At 42.4% G+C, this 15,461-nt stretch overlaps 1 protein-coding gene across 1 annotated transcript in view; it reads left to right on the plus strand.

Annotated features, from left to right (window-relative positions):
• Positions 1 to 15,461, plus strand: part of LOC140929989 (uncharacterized) — a 150,033-nt gene that overhangs the window by 2,848 nt on the left and 131,724 nt on the right. Inside the window, exon 2 of the mRNA XM_073379659.1 lies at positions 11,839 to 11,875. Within this exon, the coding sequence (XP_073235760.1) occupies positions 11,839 to 11,875 (37 nt within the window). The remainder of the gene's footprint in view (positions 1 to 11,838; positions 11,876 to 15,461) is intronic.

Genomic DNA, 15,461 nt, shown 5'->3' on the forward strand with positions numbered 1-15,461 from the left:
AGAATTGCTATGCTTGTGTGTAGTAGCATTGCTAAGAGTTGTGTAAAACTACCTTTACACGTTTCAGGGGCGGATCCAGCGGGAAGGGTGCAGGGGGTGCGCACCCCCCCCCCCCCCCCCCACCCACCCTGAGATGACCTGCGGTTTTCTAATACAACTGGTATTCTGCCAAAAAAAAAACTATGTGGTTTGTTGGTGTTGAAGTAGAGCAAGAGACGAGTGCACCCCCTCCTAAAAAAAATCCTGTATCCGCCCCTGCGTTTTATGTCTTTGATATCAGTGGTGGATCCAGACCTTCAGATAAGGGGGGGGGGGGGGGGGGGGCGGCCTCAAAAAAACTTTTTTCGGTCCTTCGGGCCTCATTTTGATCTAAAAATAAGCGGGGGGCCCGGGCCCCTCCCGTGGATCTGCCACTGCTATCGCCAAACATAAATTTTAGTTTAGTTTACGGTTTCCATGCCTCTTTTTTCTTTTGTTACTGAATTTTGTCACCCATCCGAACGTGAATCAAAGCTGAAAAAAGTTGTCCCTTGTGTTTTCTTTACGTGACCTGTGAACTGATGCACACAATCAAGCTATAATTAGACCCTTTCATCTTGATTTACCCCTACTCAATCGACCCCCCAAATGACGTGAAGGTTAATCCAAGCTGAAAAAAATTGTCCTTTGTGTCTTGTTTATGTGACACCGTGAACTGATGCACAAAATGTGGCTAAATAATTAATTATTATTGTTGTAACTTCACGGAATTCTTATGTTTGAAACGTCACCAAATTCACAAGCGACTGCGATGAATGTTGAATTCTCTCTCACAACAATAAACAAAAGTTGGTAGACCTCTCCGGAAACAATTTTCGATTGATTCAAACGTTTGATTGGTCTCAAAATAACTTTGGTAAAATCCACATTAACATATCCTGAGGGACCGGTCATTATTTATTGCCTGGAAGGGGGTGGGGGGGGGGAAGAATTGGCGTCCCAGTTAACCGACCTTTATGAATATGATTTTGGAAAATAGTAATGAATTACAACCACTCAGCTAATTTTATTGGCACTTTCATAACTAGTGCATTCATCTCACTTATTCCTTTTTCTCTCAATAGCTGGGAATTCTTCATAAACTGTTTTCCTCTTTAAATGGCGCGTTGAATGACTGAACTTTCGAGTGGAATAAAACAATAGAAAGCATTCCTGGGAGAGTTTGATCCTGGCTCGTCCTCATTCGTCTCTTGTCGCGAAACGGTAGGGGGAGACTCTTACGGCAGATCTCCCCTCAGACGTGCGCATCTTGCACGCACCTCCCACATTATCGAAGAAAGATAAAAGAAGACTGGGGATAAGTAAAGCTTTGACCAGGGCCCTAACAGAGGGGGGGGGGGGGGCGAACAGGATTAGGGGGGGCTTATTCCTTACATTTTTGCGCAATAAAAGCACCAAAAAAATAACAACGTGACAACAATGCTTGTTAAAGTTCCTCAGAGGATAAGTTAACTGACTCCATAAAGTCAATATCGGTTCACAACCCTGTAACCGGCTTTTTGGTTTAAATGGTGCAAAACTTGTTGTAAATGACATTACAGACGGAAGTGCATCGCAAATCCCGATTTTTCCGTCTTCAGACCCTACGGAACCAGGAGCCCATTACCGGCTCCTGACGGAACTGAACGCAGGATAAAGGTTGGAAAGAGCTGTAAAATTGAGCGTGGAACTGCTGCTTGAATTAATTTCAACAGAAGTTGCAATCACAAAAAGAACTGTGTAACGTAACGGGCTGTGAACGAAGCCATTTTCCATCAGCGTGTGAGCGGGAGCCACTTTTTCTCGATAGGAACCGGCCTACGAGACAACGAAGAGATTAAATTAGCGCTGGTCTGTTCGCAGGGTGTTTGGGTAACGGACCTTAGGCGAAACCATCAAATTAAGTTGGCCTGTTAGCTTCTGTTTTGATCCTAGGACTAAAATTAGTCATTCAGTGACGGTTGCGAAAGAACCTCCTGCGTGACCGCCCTCAGGTGACGTTTACATCGATTTTTTCGGTAACAATTCCCTCAAGGTACTTTCTTGGGACCCCCCTTTTGTTTCTTTATCTTTAAGTTTTGAATCACAGGCTGCTCACAATACAAAAATTTATAACTTACTTTTCTTTAGTACTGCTTAAAAAGGAGGACATTTTAGAAATGTATTTGTGATGGAAGAATAAGCTTCTATGTAATCAAACTTTAGCGCTCAATAGACTGCAAAGCAGCCCCCAATTTTGCTACATAAAGAACGCGCCAAGAGTTTAAAAGAGAGACTAACGCCTTCGTGCTAAAATCTCGTAATGGGCTAGTAACAGTAGTGAGTGGTAATACTTAGGTTAATCAATGGCATTGACCTTAATAGGTAGGGTGGATAAAGGTTTGATCCTGGTAAAGCTACTCCGTTGAAAATTGATGTATCGACAGGGAATTTTTTTTTTAGCTGGGGAGGAGGTGGTCTGACGCAATTCCCAAATACAGTTAAAGCTCTCGTAAGCAACCACCTCGGAAATTCGTAAAAATGGTCATAACTAGAGTTGGTCGTATACGATAGTGAGCTCTCGTAGGCGATCGCATGGCTATTGGTAAAACAATACGGGGTTATTTTGTCGCTTATACGCTTCCAAGACTGACTTGACAAGAGCTTCAGAAACTCATTGATAATCCAAAAAAAGAAAAAAGAAAATAAATTTATTTTAAATGAGTGTCTTTATATAAAAATAGTGAGGCTAAACTAAACGTCCAATTTTTTTTACCACTATATCCCGACCCTATATGCAGAGTGCAGTTTCATAAAGTGTATAATTCCAAAAGTAGTCGTGGTCGCTTACGAAGCTGATCGGACAGCTAAGGTTTACAAATTTATTTGCCCAACATTTCGACTAGTAGACAAAACTACTCTTCAACAGGGGCTAGGAAAGCTAAGTGAGTTAGCTTTTGTAGCCCTTGATGAAGACTAGTTTTCACTGAGTTTTGTTTAGTTTTGTTTACTTTGTTTTAGTTTGTTTTAAAATATTGGCAAATAAATTTGTAAACCGGCTTAGCTGTGCGAACAGCCTTGCCTTCAATATTCTAAGTGTTATTTTACATTGCTGATCCTGATGTACAACAAGATCCGGCTTTCCCTCGCCACTGTTTGTCCAGGTGGTCCTTGCAAGAGTTGTTCGCTTACGAGAGCTTTTCATATCTTTCATTACAAGTTTAAAAGGGGTTTCACTAATGTGGTCGTAACTAGAGCTGGTTGCTTTGATACAAGCTACGAGAGTGGTCTCAAGGAGAGCTTCAGCTGTACTCATGCGCGTTATACGTGCCTACGTTTTGTCCGTGCCAGTCTGAGTACTACTTACTGGGTAGGTACCTCATATACGGGAACATTAAATATAACATACTGTAAAATTCCGAAAGTAAGCCCCTCCATGTACAAGCCCCTCCAAATATAAGCCCCCTAAACCGGTAACGAAAACAACCTTCCGTTAAATAGCTAAATAGTTAAATAGGTAAATTCACTTCTAACTATAAGGCTAGCCCAATCGATTTTGAAACACAAATTTCCCTCCGTAGATAAGCCTCTCCGAATATAAGCCCCTCCAAAACATAAGCCCCTCTAAAAGGGCCTTTGAAAAATATAAGCCCCGGGGCTTATTTTCGGAATTTTACGGTAAACTACAACACTGTCTCTGTAAGAGTTCGTTGGTTTTTGAATTCATGAGAGAATTTATGAAAATAAACAAGATACGTACTAAATTCCATTCTTGACAAAAATAGAAAAAATGACTTATCTTGTGTTTTTGTTTTGTTTTTTACCATCTCTACGCCACTAGAGCCATTTGGAAGTCGTTTTATCGACGTTTAAGATTTTGAGTTGTACTAACAGTAAGAGAAATGGGAAGGCTGGGGACCCTAAAGCCGACCGTCCCAGCTCGAACTCCATAAATCCAATAAAAATGGTCCAAACTCGCCAAAATTGCCGTTAAAGGACCTGGCGATAATTGGTATTTCGTTTCTATGCTTCTGAAGTCTCAGATTTTCATCACAACCGCCAGCCAAGCGCTTGATTTTAAACTTTTTCCATCAGGCCAAAATAGCCAAAATCAAGCCTAAAAGGCCAAACTCAGGCCAAAAAGGTTAAAATTTAAATAACCTTTCTAGCAGGAATATAAAGAGGAGGAGTGAAAACAATAGAAATGTGGTGGTGGAGGAAAAACAATAGAAATGTAATGGTGGTGGTGGTGGAGGGAAAGAAATAGAAATGTGGTGGAAGTGGTGGTGGTGGCGGTGAATGAGGAGGGAAAATAATAATGAAATTGTGGAGGAGGGAATATAATAAAAGAAGAAAAAAATTGGAAAAATAAAAATGAAAAGGGAGAGGGGTAAGTAAAACATGGTGCGCAGTGTAAAAAAAGGATAGCTTGCCTTTTTTTGACTATTTTAATATCACCTTTAATCTAATCTTTGCAATTATTTTAATAAAGGGTCATAAAGTTGATTTCTTGTGTCTTAAAAAAATGTGTCTGGTTTTATTACGAGTGTTTATTGATTAGTTGCGTGTTTTAATTGATGCTTGTCAAGTTATTAACACAATTGCACGATGACGTCATTTTACTACAACTACCAGAATCCCTGAGTTTGTTGTTTTCTTGTGCAAATTAAGGCTATTGTTCTTTAATCCTCAGCGGGAGTGACAAATTTAAATAACATTGAAGCAAAACCGAAATGAATTCTGGTAGTTGTAGTCAAATATCGTCATCGTGCAATTGTCCTATTGTTTTCTTTTGTGTTTGTTTCTATAATGATACTGCAGAGCTGAACTAATTTTTATGCAACGGTGGCTTGTCAACTCAGTGTCAACTCGCATAATTAACTGACTAACGGTGCGTGAAACGCTGAAACTTCAATAGTTAGTCGTTTCCTTGAGATAGAAAAAAGAAAACGGTTTTGTAATAGTCAAACAAACTTGAAATAAGGAGTTTTCAGCTCCATTTTTAAGCTAAATTGAAATAAAGACTTTTCAGCACCACTTTCTGTATGTGTTTTGTTTGTATATCCGAGTGTCAGCGCTAAATAAGATAAAGTGAGCCATTTCTCGCGTTGCTAGGTGATCCTTCTCTTATTCGTTTTTTTCTCAATAGATGGTCCAAAAACCGGGCTCAAGTTTCTTAACGGCGAAGCCTATTGTTCCTATTGTGTTCTTCCATATGAAGAAAAACGACCATCCACTTAATTTTATATGGAGGAAGACACTGACTAGGCACTTAATTAGTACGGAGGAAGACAGTTATTATTATGCGGCAAGACCCTCATTAGTATGGAGGAAGACAGTTATGCATATCAATCAAAGGGAAGACAGGGGAAGACACCAACGGGACTTAATTCGCAAGATAGTAGACTACTCAATTACCAAAACACCAGTTGCGAATCCGTTGTAAATCGGAATTGACACTTTCTATAACACAAGCAGAGTCGTTCACGGTAAAAGACAATAGAAGCTTGGTGTCATACACGTAGCACGCGGTTGAACAGTTTGACAAACAGTTGGTTAGTCATTTACATAAATACTGAATAGTAATGCTCCAAGAACGTTTCCCTGCGGTACACCACTGACCACTGGTAATGTATCAGATAAAACAGAGTTGATACGGACTGCTTGGTATCTCTGAGAAAGATAGCGTTCGAACCATTGGAGTGCAGAAACTGATAGACCAGTTTTTTCAAAGAATTACATGGTTTATAGGGTCAAAAGCTTTGCTTATATCAAGATATACGACTTTTCTTCTGGTCGATAGCGCAGAGAATGAAATCAGTAGTAGAAATTTGCGACGTTCCGGTAGAGTGCCATCTTTTGTTGCCGCTTTGTTTCACTGATATTCTTTGGTTCGATGTCAGATAGGGGGTGAGCTGGTTTAATACTACTCTTTCGCATACCTCAGAAAGTATTGGTAGTAGCGAAATTGGTCTATAACTACTGGCTTCTTCATGATCTCCGTTCTTAAGAATTCGGGACAGACTTCAGTAATTTTCCAAGAAGTTGGGAAAACTCCGCTTGTAAGAGAAGCGTCAATGATGGAGGTAATTAACGCTTCTCTTACAAGCGGAGTTTTCCCAACTTCTTGAAAAAATCGCTAAAGTCTGTCTGCACCTGAAAGACTTCCGGCTGGAAGAAGTTAAGACGTGTTACACAAAAGGAGAAAAGTAAGGGTATTTGTTTGGAAGGGTATCCGGAAAAATATCATTTCTTACTATTCCTCCGCATTCATAATTAATCCACAACCACGACGCCGGAGTGTACGCTCCCATAGTGTCTTGTTGATTAGGTAGATCAGGTCTCACACTATTATGACAGGTAAACTTTCTTTCAAATACATAGCGTAGAGTCGTAAAAAAATTATCTACCTCTGTTAACAAAGGTGATCTTAGCTGAACTGGGGCTACTCCGTAACTGGTATTTTTTCTGTCTCTGATTGTATTCTCCTTCGTTTCATTTGTTTTTGAAACTCGCCGGCACCCGGATGGCGACGCTTGATACATGTACTAGAACAAATGTTCCCGAATGTTCACATTTCTGGGTCGAGAAACGCTCTTATCACAACACACTCATTCTATTCCCGGGGCCCCGGGGTTCTATTTAACTAAGGTACTTTGCAATAGATGTTTCAGAAAGAGAATAAGAAGTTAAGAACCAAGCGAAAACGAGTAATTTATCTGTAAAGATTCAGGCTCAGCTCTGAGCCGTACTGCGAGCGACGATCGATATCACAGGATTCACCATTCGGTATAAACTCAATGTGTTTATGTTCGGAATTTGCATTTATGGCCGCAGTTTGATCCTCTAGGGATTTTACGTCACATCTCGGTATTTAAGCCTAGTCGCCTCTCGCGTTAGTCACTCGACACAGCCAGTTTTACCGCTCGCACCTTGCCGAGCTTAAGATTTCGTTGTTAGTCAGCTCGCCCTTCACAAATCAGTTATTTCGTCCGAGGTACAGAAATCGCAAGAGGTTGCCTCAGCCGCCCTTTCTGCTTCTAATTCTTTGAAGGAACAGTCGGAGATCAAGTTTAATCACACCGTCAACGAACGTAATTTCAAATTTAACGGTCAAGTGTTAGCCAAGCTTGTTTCACTTAAGGATCATTTGGCCGATCTACCTCCCGAGTCTGAGGCGTTTTTCAATTCTTAACGAAACCGTAGAACTATTACAGGAACGTAACCGCAAGATACGGATCGCGGATTCGTCCGAGGCCGGTTGGTTGACCGTTAAACATTACGAATCTAATCCCGTCTCGTTGAGCGAGGACCACGACAAGAGAATTCGCGCTGCAGAGAGGCAGGCTCTGAGAGATCAAGCTCGACAAAGAAAGAAGCGTAATGTTGAGGGATTTGCGGTTCGAAATCGTCAAGTTCAACCTTTCTTCTCCCCTTACTCAAGGCAGTTCAACGGGAGCCAGCGTTCTTGGCAATTTTCACAACCGTTCGCTTCCTCTTCGACAAACCAACACAGCTTCACCACTAACCGTGAATTCACCCGAGGGCCTTGTCGATACTGCGGTTCTTCAGGCCACTGGTGGAAGGAGTGCCCAGTCCGTCTCGCAAGGTTTCACGTCGGCTGCTCATCTAACCAGCTGCCAGCTAGTTCCACAGGCGCCGTTAACCGTCCCTGAAAATTCGTTTATGGCGTCTTTACAGCAGGAGGCTTCCGGCGCTCTAGGCGTTCACTATTCAGCGTCGCATTCTGGCTCGAAGGCGGGTGATGTCAACGCCCGTGTGGAGGAGGAGTTTGCTGACTTACTCTCACAAGATAAGTACTGTTTCGACTCTGAATACGAACAATGTTTGTCCTCTCGTGGTTTTGAGTATAAGCAGAGGTCAGCGCCCATAGTTTATAAGGATAGGCTCAGGAGCAAGGTTAATTTTTGGGTTAGCATCGGTTCCTCCCCTTGGGTTCTTTCTATCATCCGTTTCGGGTATCGCATTCCTTTTATTTCATGGCCTCCTAGAGCTTTTTTCTGTGACAATAGGTCTGCCTCAGATCACGCCAGTTTTGTTGACAGTGCTATTTCTGATCTGCTTCTTGCGGGTTCTGTTATTGAAGTTTTTACGCCTCCCACGGTTGTCAATCCTTTAACGGTATCCGTTAGCTCTGTGGGAAAGTGCCGGCTTATTCTCGACCTCCGTCACGTCAATAAGTTTATTCCCAAAGTTAAGTTTAAAATGGAGGATAGTACGACTTTTCTTAATTACGTACACTCGCCAGGTTATAGGTTTAAATTCGATATGAAGTCTGGGTATCATCACGTAAGCATTCATGAGGAACCTCAAACATTTTTAGGCTTTCAGTGGCCCCTCGGTAGCTCTGTAGAGCCCAGGTTTTCTGTTTTCGCCGTGCTCCCGTTCGGTCTCTCGTCAGCGCCTTACGTGTTCACAAAGGTTTTTAGGCCGTTAGTTAAGCATTGGCGCTCCCGGGGCATACCCTTGGTCTTGTATTTAGACGACGGCGCCGCATGCCTCCATGATTTTTCGGTAGCTCAGAGTACTGCTTCGGCTGTTAGATCTGATTTGGCCAACGCGGGCGTGGTCGCCAATGAGGCGAAATCTATTTGGGTTCCTACCCAGGTTTTAGAATGGTTGGGCATTGTCTGGGATCTTTCGCGTGGCCGCATATTTATTCCTCACCGCCGCATTGTCAAGTTGCTTAGGGCACTCCTATCACTAAAATCTGGGTCTCGCTCCGTTACCCCACGCGCGGTTGCCTCTGTTACAGGGCAAATTATTTCCCTCACCCCGGGTTATGGCAACATTACACTCCTTATGTCCAGATTCCTCCAGTCATTCGTCAAACTTCATAGCGGGTGGGATTGTCCTTTGGATTTTAGGTCAGTTTCGCCTGCGGTGGGTGTGCCTTCCGCGTTGATAGCGAGGAGTTTGATCTTTTCTTTCAAGCGTTTTCCTCCTTGGAGTCCGGTTTAGATAGTAACGCCAGGGAATTGTTAGCCATTCTTTACGGCCTGAAATCGTTTCGGGCTTCCCTTACGGGCAAAGTGGTCAAGGTCTTTACGGATGGTAAGAACGCGGCGTCTATTTCCGCCAAGGGGAGCAACAGCCTTCGTTTGCATGCTTTAGCTCTCTAAATTTTCGCCTATTGTGCCGCACATGATATTTCACTTGAAGTTGAGTGGATCCCACGCTCACTAAACTCTTACGCGGATTCGGTCAGCCGCGTTGTTGATTATGATGATTGGGCTGTTTCCACTATTTTCTTCCAAAATGTTAGCAGTATTTTTGGTCCTTTTGACGTCGATCGTTTCGCATCCTCTCTTTCCGCTAAGTGCGAGCGTTTTTACTCTAAGTTCTGGTGTCCCGGTTGCGAAGGCGTGGACGCTTTTAGTGCCAGTTGGGGCGGCGTTAACAACTATTTGGTTCCTCCAGTCTTTCTTGTCGCGCGTACGTTAGCGCATTTGGAAACGTCTCGCGCGCGCGGTACGCTTATCGCCCCCAAATGGCCTTCTGCTAGTTTTTGGCCTTACCTCTTTCCTCTAGGTCACCCTCGGGATTCAGTTTCCCGAATCATAGAATTTTCTGACCCGTCAGGTATTTTTGACGATTCCCACTTGGAGTTCCCTACTATTTTTAGCGCTTGCGGTTTTCGCGCTCCTGTACTTGTTATTTATTTGGACGCCAGCTCGCGTGTTTAGAGCCGTTATTCAAGCATTGGTACTTTATTGCAGAGCTTTTCCCGCTATTCCATGTAGCGCTTTTAGCGGTTCACGGACGACTCTCGTTGCTTTATAGCGGTTCACCTACGCTGTTTAGCGCTTTATAGCGGTTCGTGTGCGACCCTTGTCGCTTTATAGCGGTTCACGTACGATATTTAGCGCTTTATAGCGCGTGTCCTTTTTCGGTTTATTCCAGTTCGTTTTTTCATAGTTTTTTACAGGCTAGTGCCTTATTGACGGTCGCTCTAGAGCGTGTTTGCTTATCTTCTGTAAACGTATGGCCTTTGTTGGCAACGTTGTACGAATTTTAGGGGTTTTTGTTTTCTCCGTATATTGTTGTTATTGCCTATACTTAGGATGTACGCGTTATTGGCTGTCCCATTTAATAAATTGCAATCGGTATTCCACGTCTACCATTTTGTCCTCATTTCTCTCATGCCTTATTTTTTCCTTTATTTGTTTACAAGTTCCAGGGTATCACGCGTTCACCATCCGGCTTTGGAGAGCCTGCGTACGCACATTCCAGCGGTTCTTGCCCACAGCAAGGCTCCTAGCACGTTCAAGACCTACCGCGGTTGTTTCAAACGTTGGAAATCTTGGGCTAGTGGTTTCCCAGAGGTTATTTACTTTCCGGCTCAAGAGGAACACGTAGCCTTGTATTTAATTTCGTTAGTTCAATCAGGGTCTTCATATTCCTCCATTCAGCAGGCGTTCTACAGTATAAGCTTTTTTCATAATGCTTGCGGGGTCTCGAATCCTTGTAAATCAGCTTTTCTTCTGGCTATTCTAGAAGGTTGTAAGCGCGTTGCTTCGAAACCGTCTAAGTTGAATAGGGTACCCATTTTGCCTGAGCATTTAGTCGCGTTAGTTAATAGATTTGTTACGCCCTCAGCATCCCTCGGGGATATCAGAGACGTTTGTTTTTGTTTGCTTGCTTTTGCTGGTTTTTTGCGCTTTGACGAGTTAAGTCGTCTTAGGTGGTCTGACATTTCTTTCTTTCAAGATCATATTGAGCTCTACGTTTCCAAAAGCAAAGTTGATCAATTGGGTAAAGGGTGTACTTTAGTTATCGCTAGTACTGGTACCCCCACATGCCCCTGCGCTATGCTGCTCCGTTATGCCGCGCTGGCTAAGCGTAATCTTGATTCGGTTGAGTTTGTCTTTCAAAACCTTAGTTTTTCCTCTTCTAAGGGTTATTTCCTTCGTTCCGGTACGAGTTTGTCTTACACCAGGGCGAGGGAAGTCGTTTTGGCTAAGTTTCGGGCCATCGGTGTTGATACGTCGGGTATAGGTTTGCACTCGCTTAGGATAGGGGGCGCTTCGGCTGCGCTTAATAGCGGAGTTCCCGATCACGTCATTAAAACCACGGCAGGTGGAAATCTGACTCTGCCAAGGAATTATATTGCCGTGAAAACCTCCGACGACGGCTTCTTGCTACTACGCGCATAGGTCTCTGAGTTACGCGCGCTCGCTCTTGTTCTTTGTTTTTCTCGACACAACTGGTCGTGTCCTTCCTATTTCAACGTGTTGTTGCCTTTCTGCTGATTAGAACTTAAACGTTTTCTCTGCGGCGGAACGCAGTGACATAGCAGAGAAATGTGTTTATGTTCGGAATTTGCATTTATGGCCGCAGTTTGATCCTCTAGGGATTTTACGTCACATCTCGGTATTTAAGCCTTATCGCCTCTCGTGTTAGTCACTCGACACAGCCAGTTTTACCGCTCGCACCTTGCCGAGCTTAATTTTTTCTAGTATGCTGTTTACGTTTAGTCTCGTAGTTTACAGTGATGTAATTCGTTTTTCTCCGCCACTACTTTATTTCTTGTATGTTAGCTTTTCTCGTCCCCAATAAACACAACTGGTCGTGTCCTTCCTATTTCAACGTGTTGTTGCCTTTCTGCTGATTAGAACTTAAACGTTTGCTCTGCGGCGGAACGCGGTGACATAGCAGAGAATTCGCGTTACAATCATAAATTACACGTTATAACAACGTTGCGTAAGTTAATAGTTTTGTTTTTACAAGAATGAGAGTAAAGTGGATTCTCACATCGTCAAGCTAACCGTCGACATGTTTCAAATCTCTTATAGTAGTTTGATTGAGCTGAAAATTGAGCGCTCAGCACTCTACTTACATACACAATATGTAAGTTGTGCAACCAACATTCAACTTGAGACAGGGGCACCCAACGAGGATATAGTTCAAAACCACTTAACATAGCATTGTTGAACGTATTTTACTGATTCAAACGGTAGATATAGGCATATTTTTATTCCCTAAAAACTTTTCATCTGTTCGGATTTCCTAGCTGAAAGTCTAGTGACCCGAAAATTATAGGGATAAAAACTTACCTTCTCGAAAATTTCAGCCAGGAAAAGGCTCCCGATAATTCTAGGTGGCCTTTTTTGGGGTCAAAATCCGTGAAAAATGGGTAATTATACCATTTTGTAGATGTTGGAAAATCCTAGGAGAGGCAGGCAAGCAAGAAATTTTACAACAAATGCTCCGAAAATTCTAGATCTCAAATCGTCTTCCGAACAGATATTTTCCCGAAAATTGCCGTTGGGTGCCCCTGTTGAGAAACTAAAAACCATCTTTGCAATTTCAGTATTCAGTGCTCGACGTTATATACAAGTAACATTCTCGTTTTATAATCCGATGTTCCGAAATTTTTGTAGTCTGTAGTCCGATCTTATAAGGATATTGAACTCGTATCAGACGCGATGGGTCGTATGTTGTCACGGCGAGCATAATTGGTCATAATTGCCGTGCGATTAAACATCATCGTTACGAAATCTTGTCCTCGTTGTGCGGACAGCGTAAAATGTCCGCCAAAATTTGTTTTATATCAAAGGCTGACGTAACAGGCCAGCCACAGGGGTTGTTTCCAGTCTCCCCTAGTCTCTCCCTAACTAGTAGCGTCTCTTGCCAGCCACTGTGGAAAAGAAAGATGCCCTTCAGCAAATAGCAAATCAGCTGGTCTGCCTCGATGCTATGAGTCAAAAGTCTGGAACACCGGAGCCCAGCGTCCTCCTCAGGCGCTTCGTTTTCCGCATGGGAGAGGCGAGTGCGAAACGCGAGTGACTGGTGATGAACCACAAGGGATCATAGGAAGGTTACAGACAGCTTCAAGGCGGAAAAACGTAATGAACATGCGTGAACGTTTTCGCCCAGATCCCCTGGCCGGGTTTGAAAAAATGGCGGGATTTCAAGTATTTTATTTACGAATTTAAGTAGAAGTTGGAAGTTGGAAAATGGTTGGTCAAAGGTATTTAGAACTCGGGCGGTAATTTGTATTACTTTCGTTTCTAACTGGGCATTTCTTGATTTAAAAGAAATATTTTGGGGGGGAGGCGGGGGGATCCTTTCGAGATACTCTGAACTCTCTCGTAAGCGATCACCCAGTCCCTTACTGGACAATAAAGTAGTCGATTACGGGCGGTGGTCGTCTACGGGAAAAATCAAGAAAATAAACTCAAACTGGCCTGATTAACGTAATTATATAAGGTTCTTACATTACAAGCTAAAGTTAGTCAAATAGACAATCTGGCATTTAATGAGGTTTCACGTTGAAAAGCGCTGAACAGTTTGCATCAGTGTTTACTCACAGATTGACTACGGCCATCTTTTTAATTGTGAATCAACTGCTAAAATCTATCAGCACGCTTGTTCAAGGCGCTTCGAAAAACTGAATTTTTGTGACATTCGAGTAATAGTTTTGTTACAATCATACGTGATTATGCTGGTTGGTCGCCTACAGGGAACAGAAATCAAAACGGAATATCTTCTGGCCAAAGAGTGATCACTGTAGTTTAAGAAATTTGAGTAGTGATTGCTTACGAGAGAGTTTTTGAAGCCGTATTTCGCTGCGAAAGAAAACGAGTATCAGTACAAAGTGGTCCCTCATGGGGGGTGGTCGCTTACGGGAAGTGGTCGCTACCCTCCTCAACGTCAAAAACTTAACGCGACTGATTGGCCCTGTTAGGTGGTCAGCTTAATACATGGCAAGGGACGCAAGAAACGCACTCCTACAAAGACGATCGGCGAAATGATTTGAGCTAATCTCATACCCAGATCTGGGTTCAAGGTTAGACGTGAGCTCCTCTTTGTTTTGTCCCATTGGAGTGCGCGTCTTAAGCTTCATCAAGACTGCTTTGAACCAAGTGACTAATGACGTCATCATTAACCCTTTCAGCCCAAACATCCACAAAATAATGGTGTGATGATACATTTTTGTGAAGAATCTCAGTTTAGAGAATTTGATAAAAGATCTTTTAATTTTTCTTTAGGTGATCATTTTTGTTAATTTTTATAATTCTTTCTCTCAATTATGTATTGCATTGTTGAGAGAAAATTGATCTTAACCATCCTTTGGACTTCAAGGGCATATTTCTACATTCTTTTCAGATTAAGTAGTAGGGGCACCCAACTACGGTTCCCTACTAAATGCATTGAAATTGGTTTTTAGGTTATAAAGAGTACTTTTTGATCTTGAGACGTGCATTCTAATTAGTCTCTGTTTGGTCATCCTAGGGCAACTTGAGCCTATTAGAATTTAAAGGGGCTTCAGTATTATTTTCCCGAAAATTTTCCATGCAATTTATCATAGTAATTGAAGTGAGTGGTTTGAAATTATACGCGTGATTTTAAAATCGGACGAGCCATTTTCAAGTTGCCGAATTCAGTCAGTACCAATATTTATTTGACCAAGTAGCCGGTTTGTAGAAAAGCAGAAATGAAAAGGCTTTTAAAGCTCATTTTGTATTCGAAACAGAAATTATGCAATAGAGAGCGAAAACGGTGCGATTTAAAAGAGAAAAGACGCAATTTGGAACAGATGTCATTTAGAGCGAAGAAAAAGTATAATTCGCAGGCTTACTGTACTTTGCGAAACGAGATGGAACGAAAAACAAAAGTGAAAATCTGCAATTTGCGAAATGAAAAGGAGACAGGGCGTTAAAACGCTGATACAGAACCCTTTTCCCTTCCCTTTCAACAGCCCGCCACGCAGGCTAAAACAAGCGTCCCTTTTCTTTTCCTTCCTGCCAATTCTCCGTCCCCTTTTGACATCTGCTATGCAGGCTACTGTACACTGAAGGATAACAAATTTTAAAGCTGTGAAGACATCTGACTGACCACGGTTCACAATAAGTGTTCCTCCTAATAAGGATAACGCAAATTTTCCGTAAAGTTCATGCATGTTAGACGTGCCTATGTTATTCTAGCATTGTCCGAGGCAGACTGAGTCCTAGTTCTACGGTAGACACTTCATGTATAGCAACACCGCAGGATCATATGTTCCTTCTACAGTCTACAGTTATTGATCAGAGATAGAGAGAGGACGCGGCAACAAATATTCATTTAAAAGGTGAGTAAAGCTCTTCAATACATTATATATACATTCTGAAATGATTCAAGTGTAGGATTAATCAACGCAATATGGAAAAGCAATCTTCCCTGGCGATTTGTAGCAGCTGCTTACCGTTCATAATTATTAAACTACAGCAGCTACAAATTACCATGCTAGGGAACACCGTCGATGTACGTATCGACAAAGTTTACACTTAAAGTTTCTAGGGATTTTAGAAATGTAGCAGATTTCTCATTTTTTGTCCTTTTTATAATTTAGAAGTTCAAGGCCCTTGCAGGGGTCGACATTAACTTCTTAAGTTGGATGCCCTTCGGGCAACAAAGCCTCATGTCACAATCTAGTAACCCGAAGAAAAATGTTAGTCGCC

Source organism: Porites lutea, chromosome 3 (genome assembly GCF_958299795.1).
Source record: "Porites lutea chromosome 3, jaPorLute2.1, whole genome shotgun sequence".
Taxonomy (NCBI): domain Eukaryota; kingdom Metazoa; phylum Cnidaria; class Anthozoa; order Scleractinia; family Poritidae; genus Porites; species Porites lutea.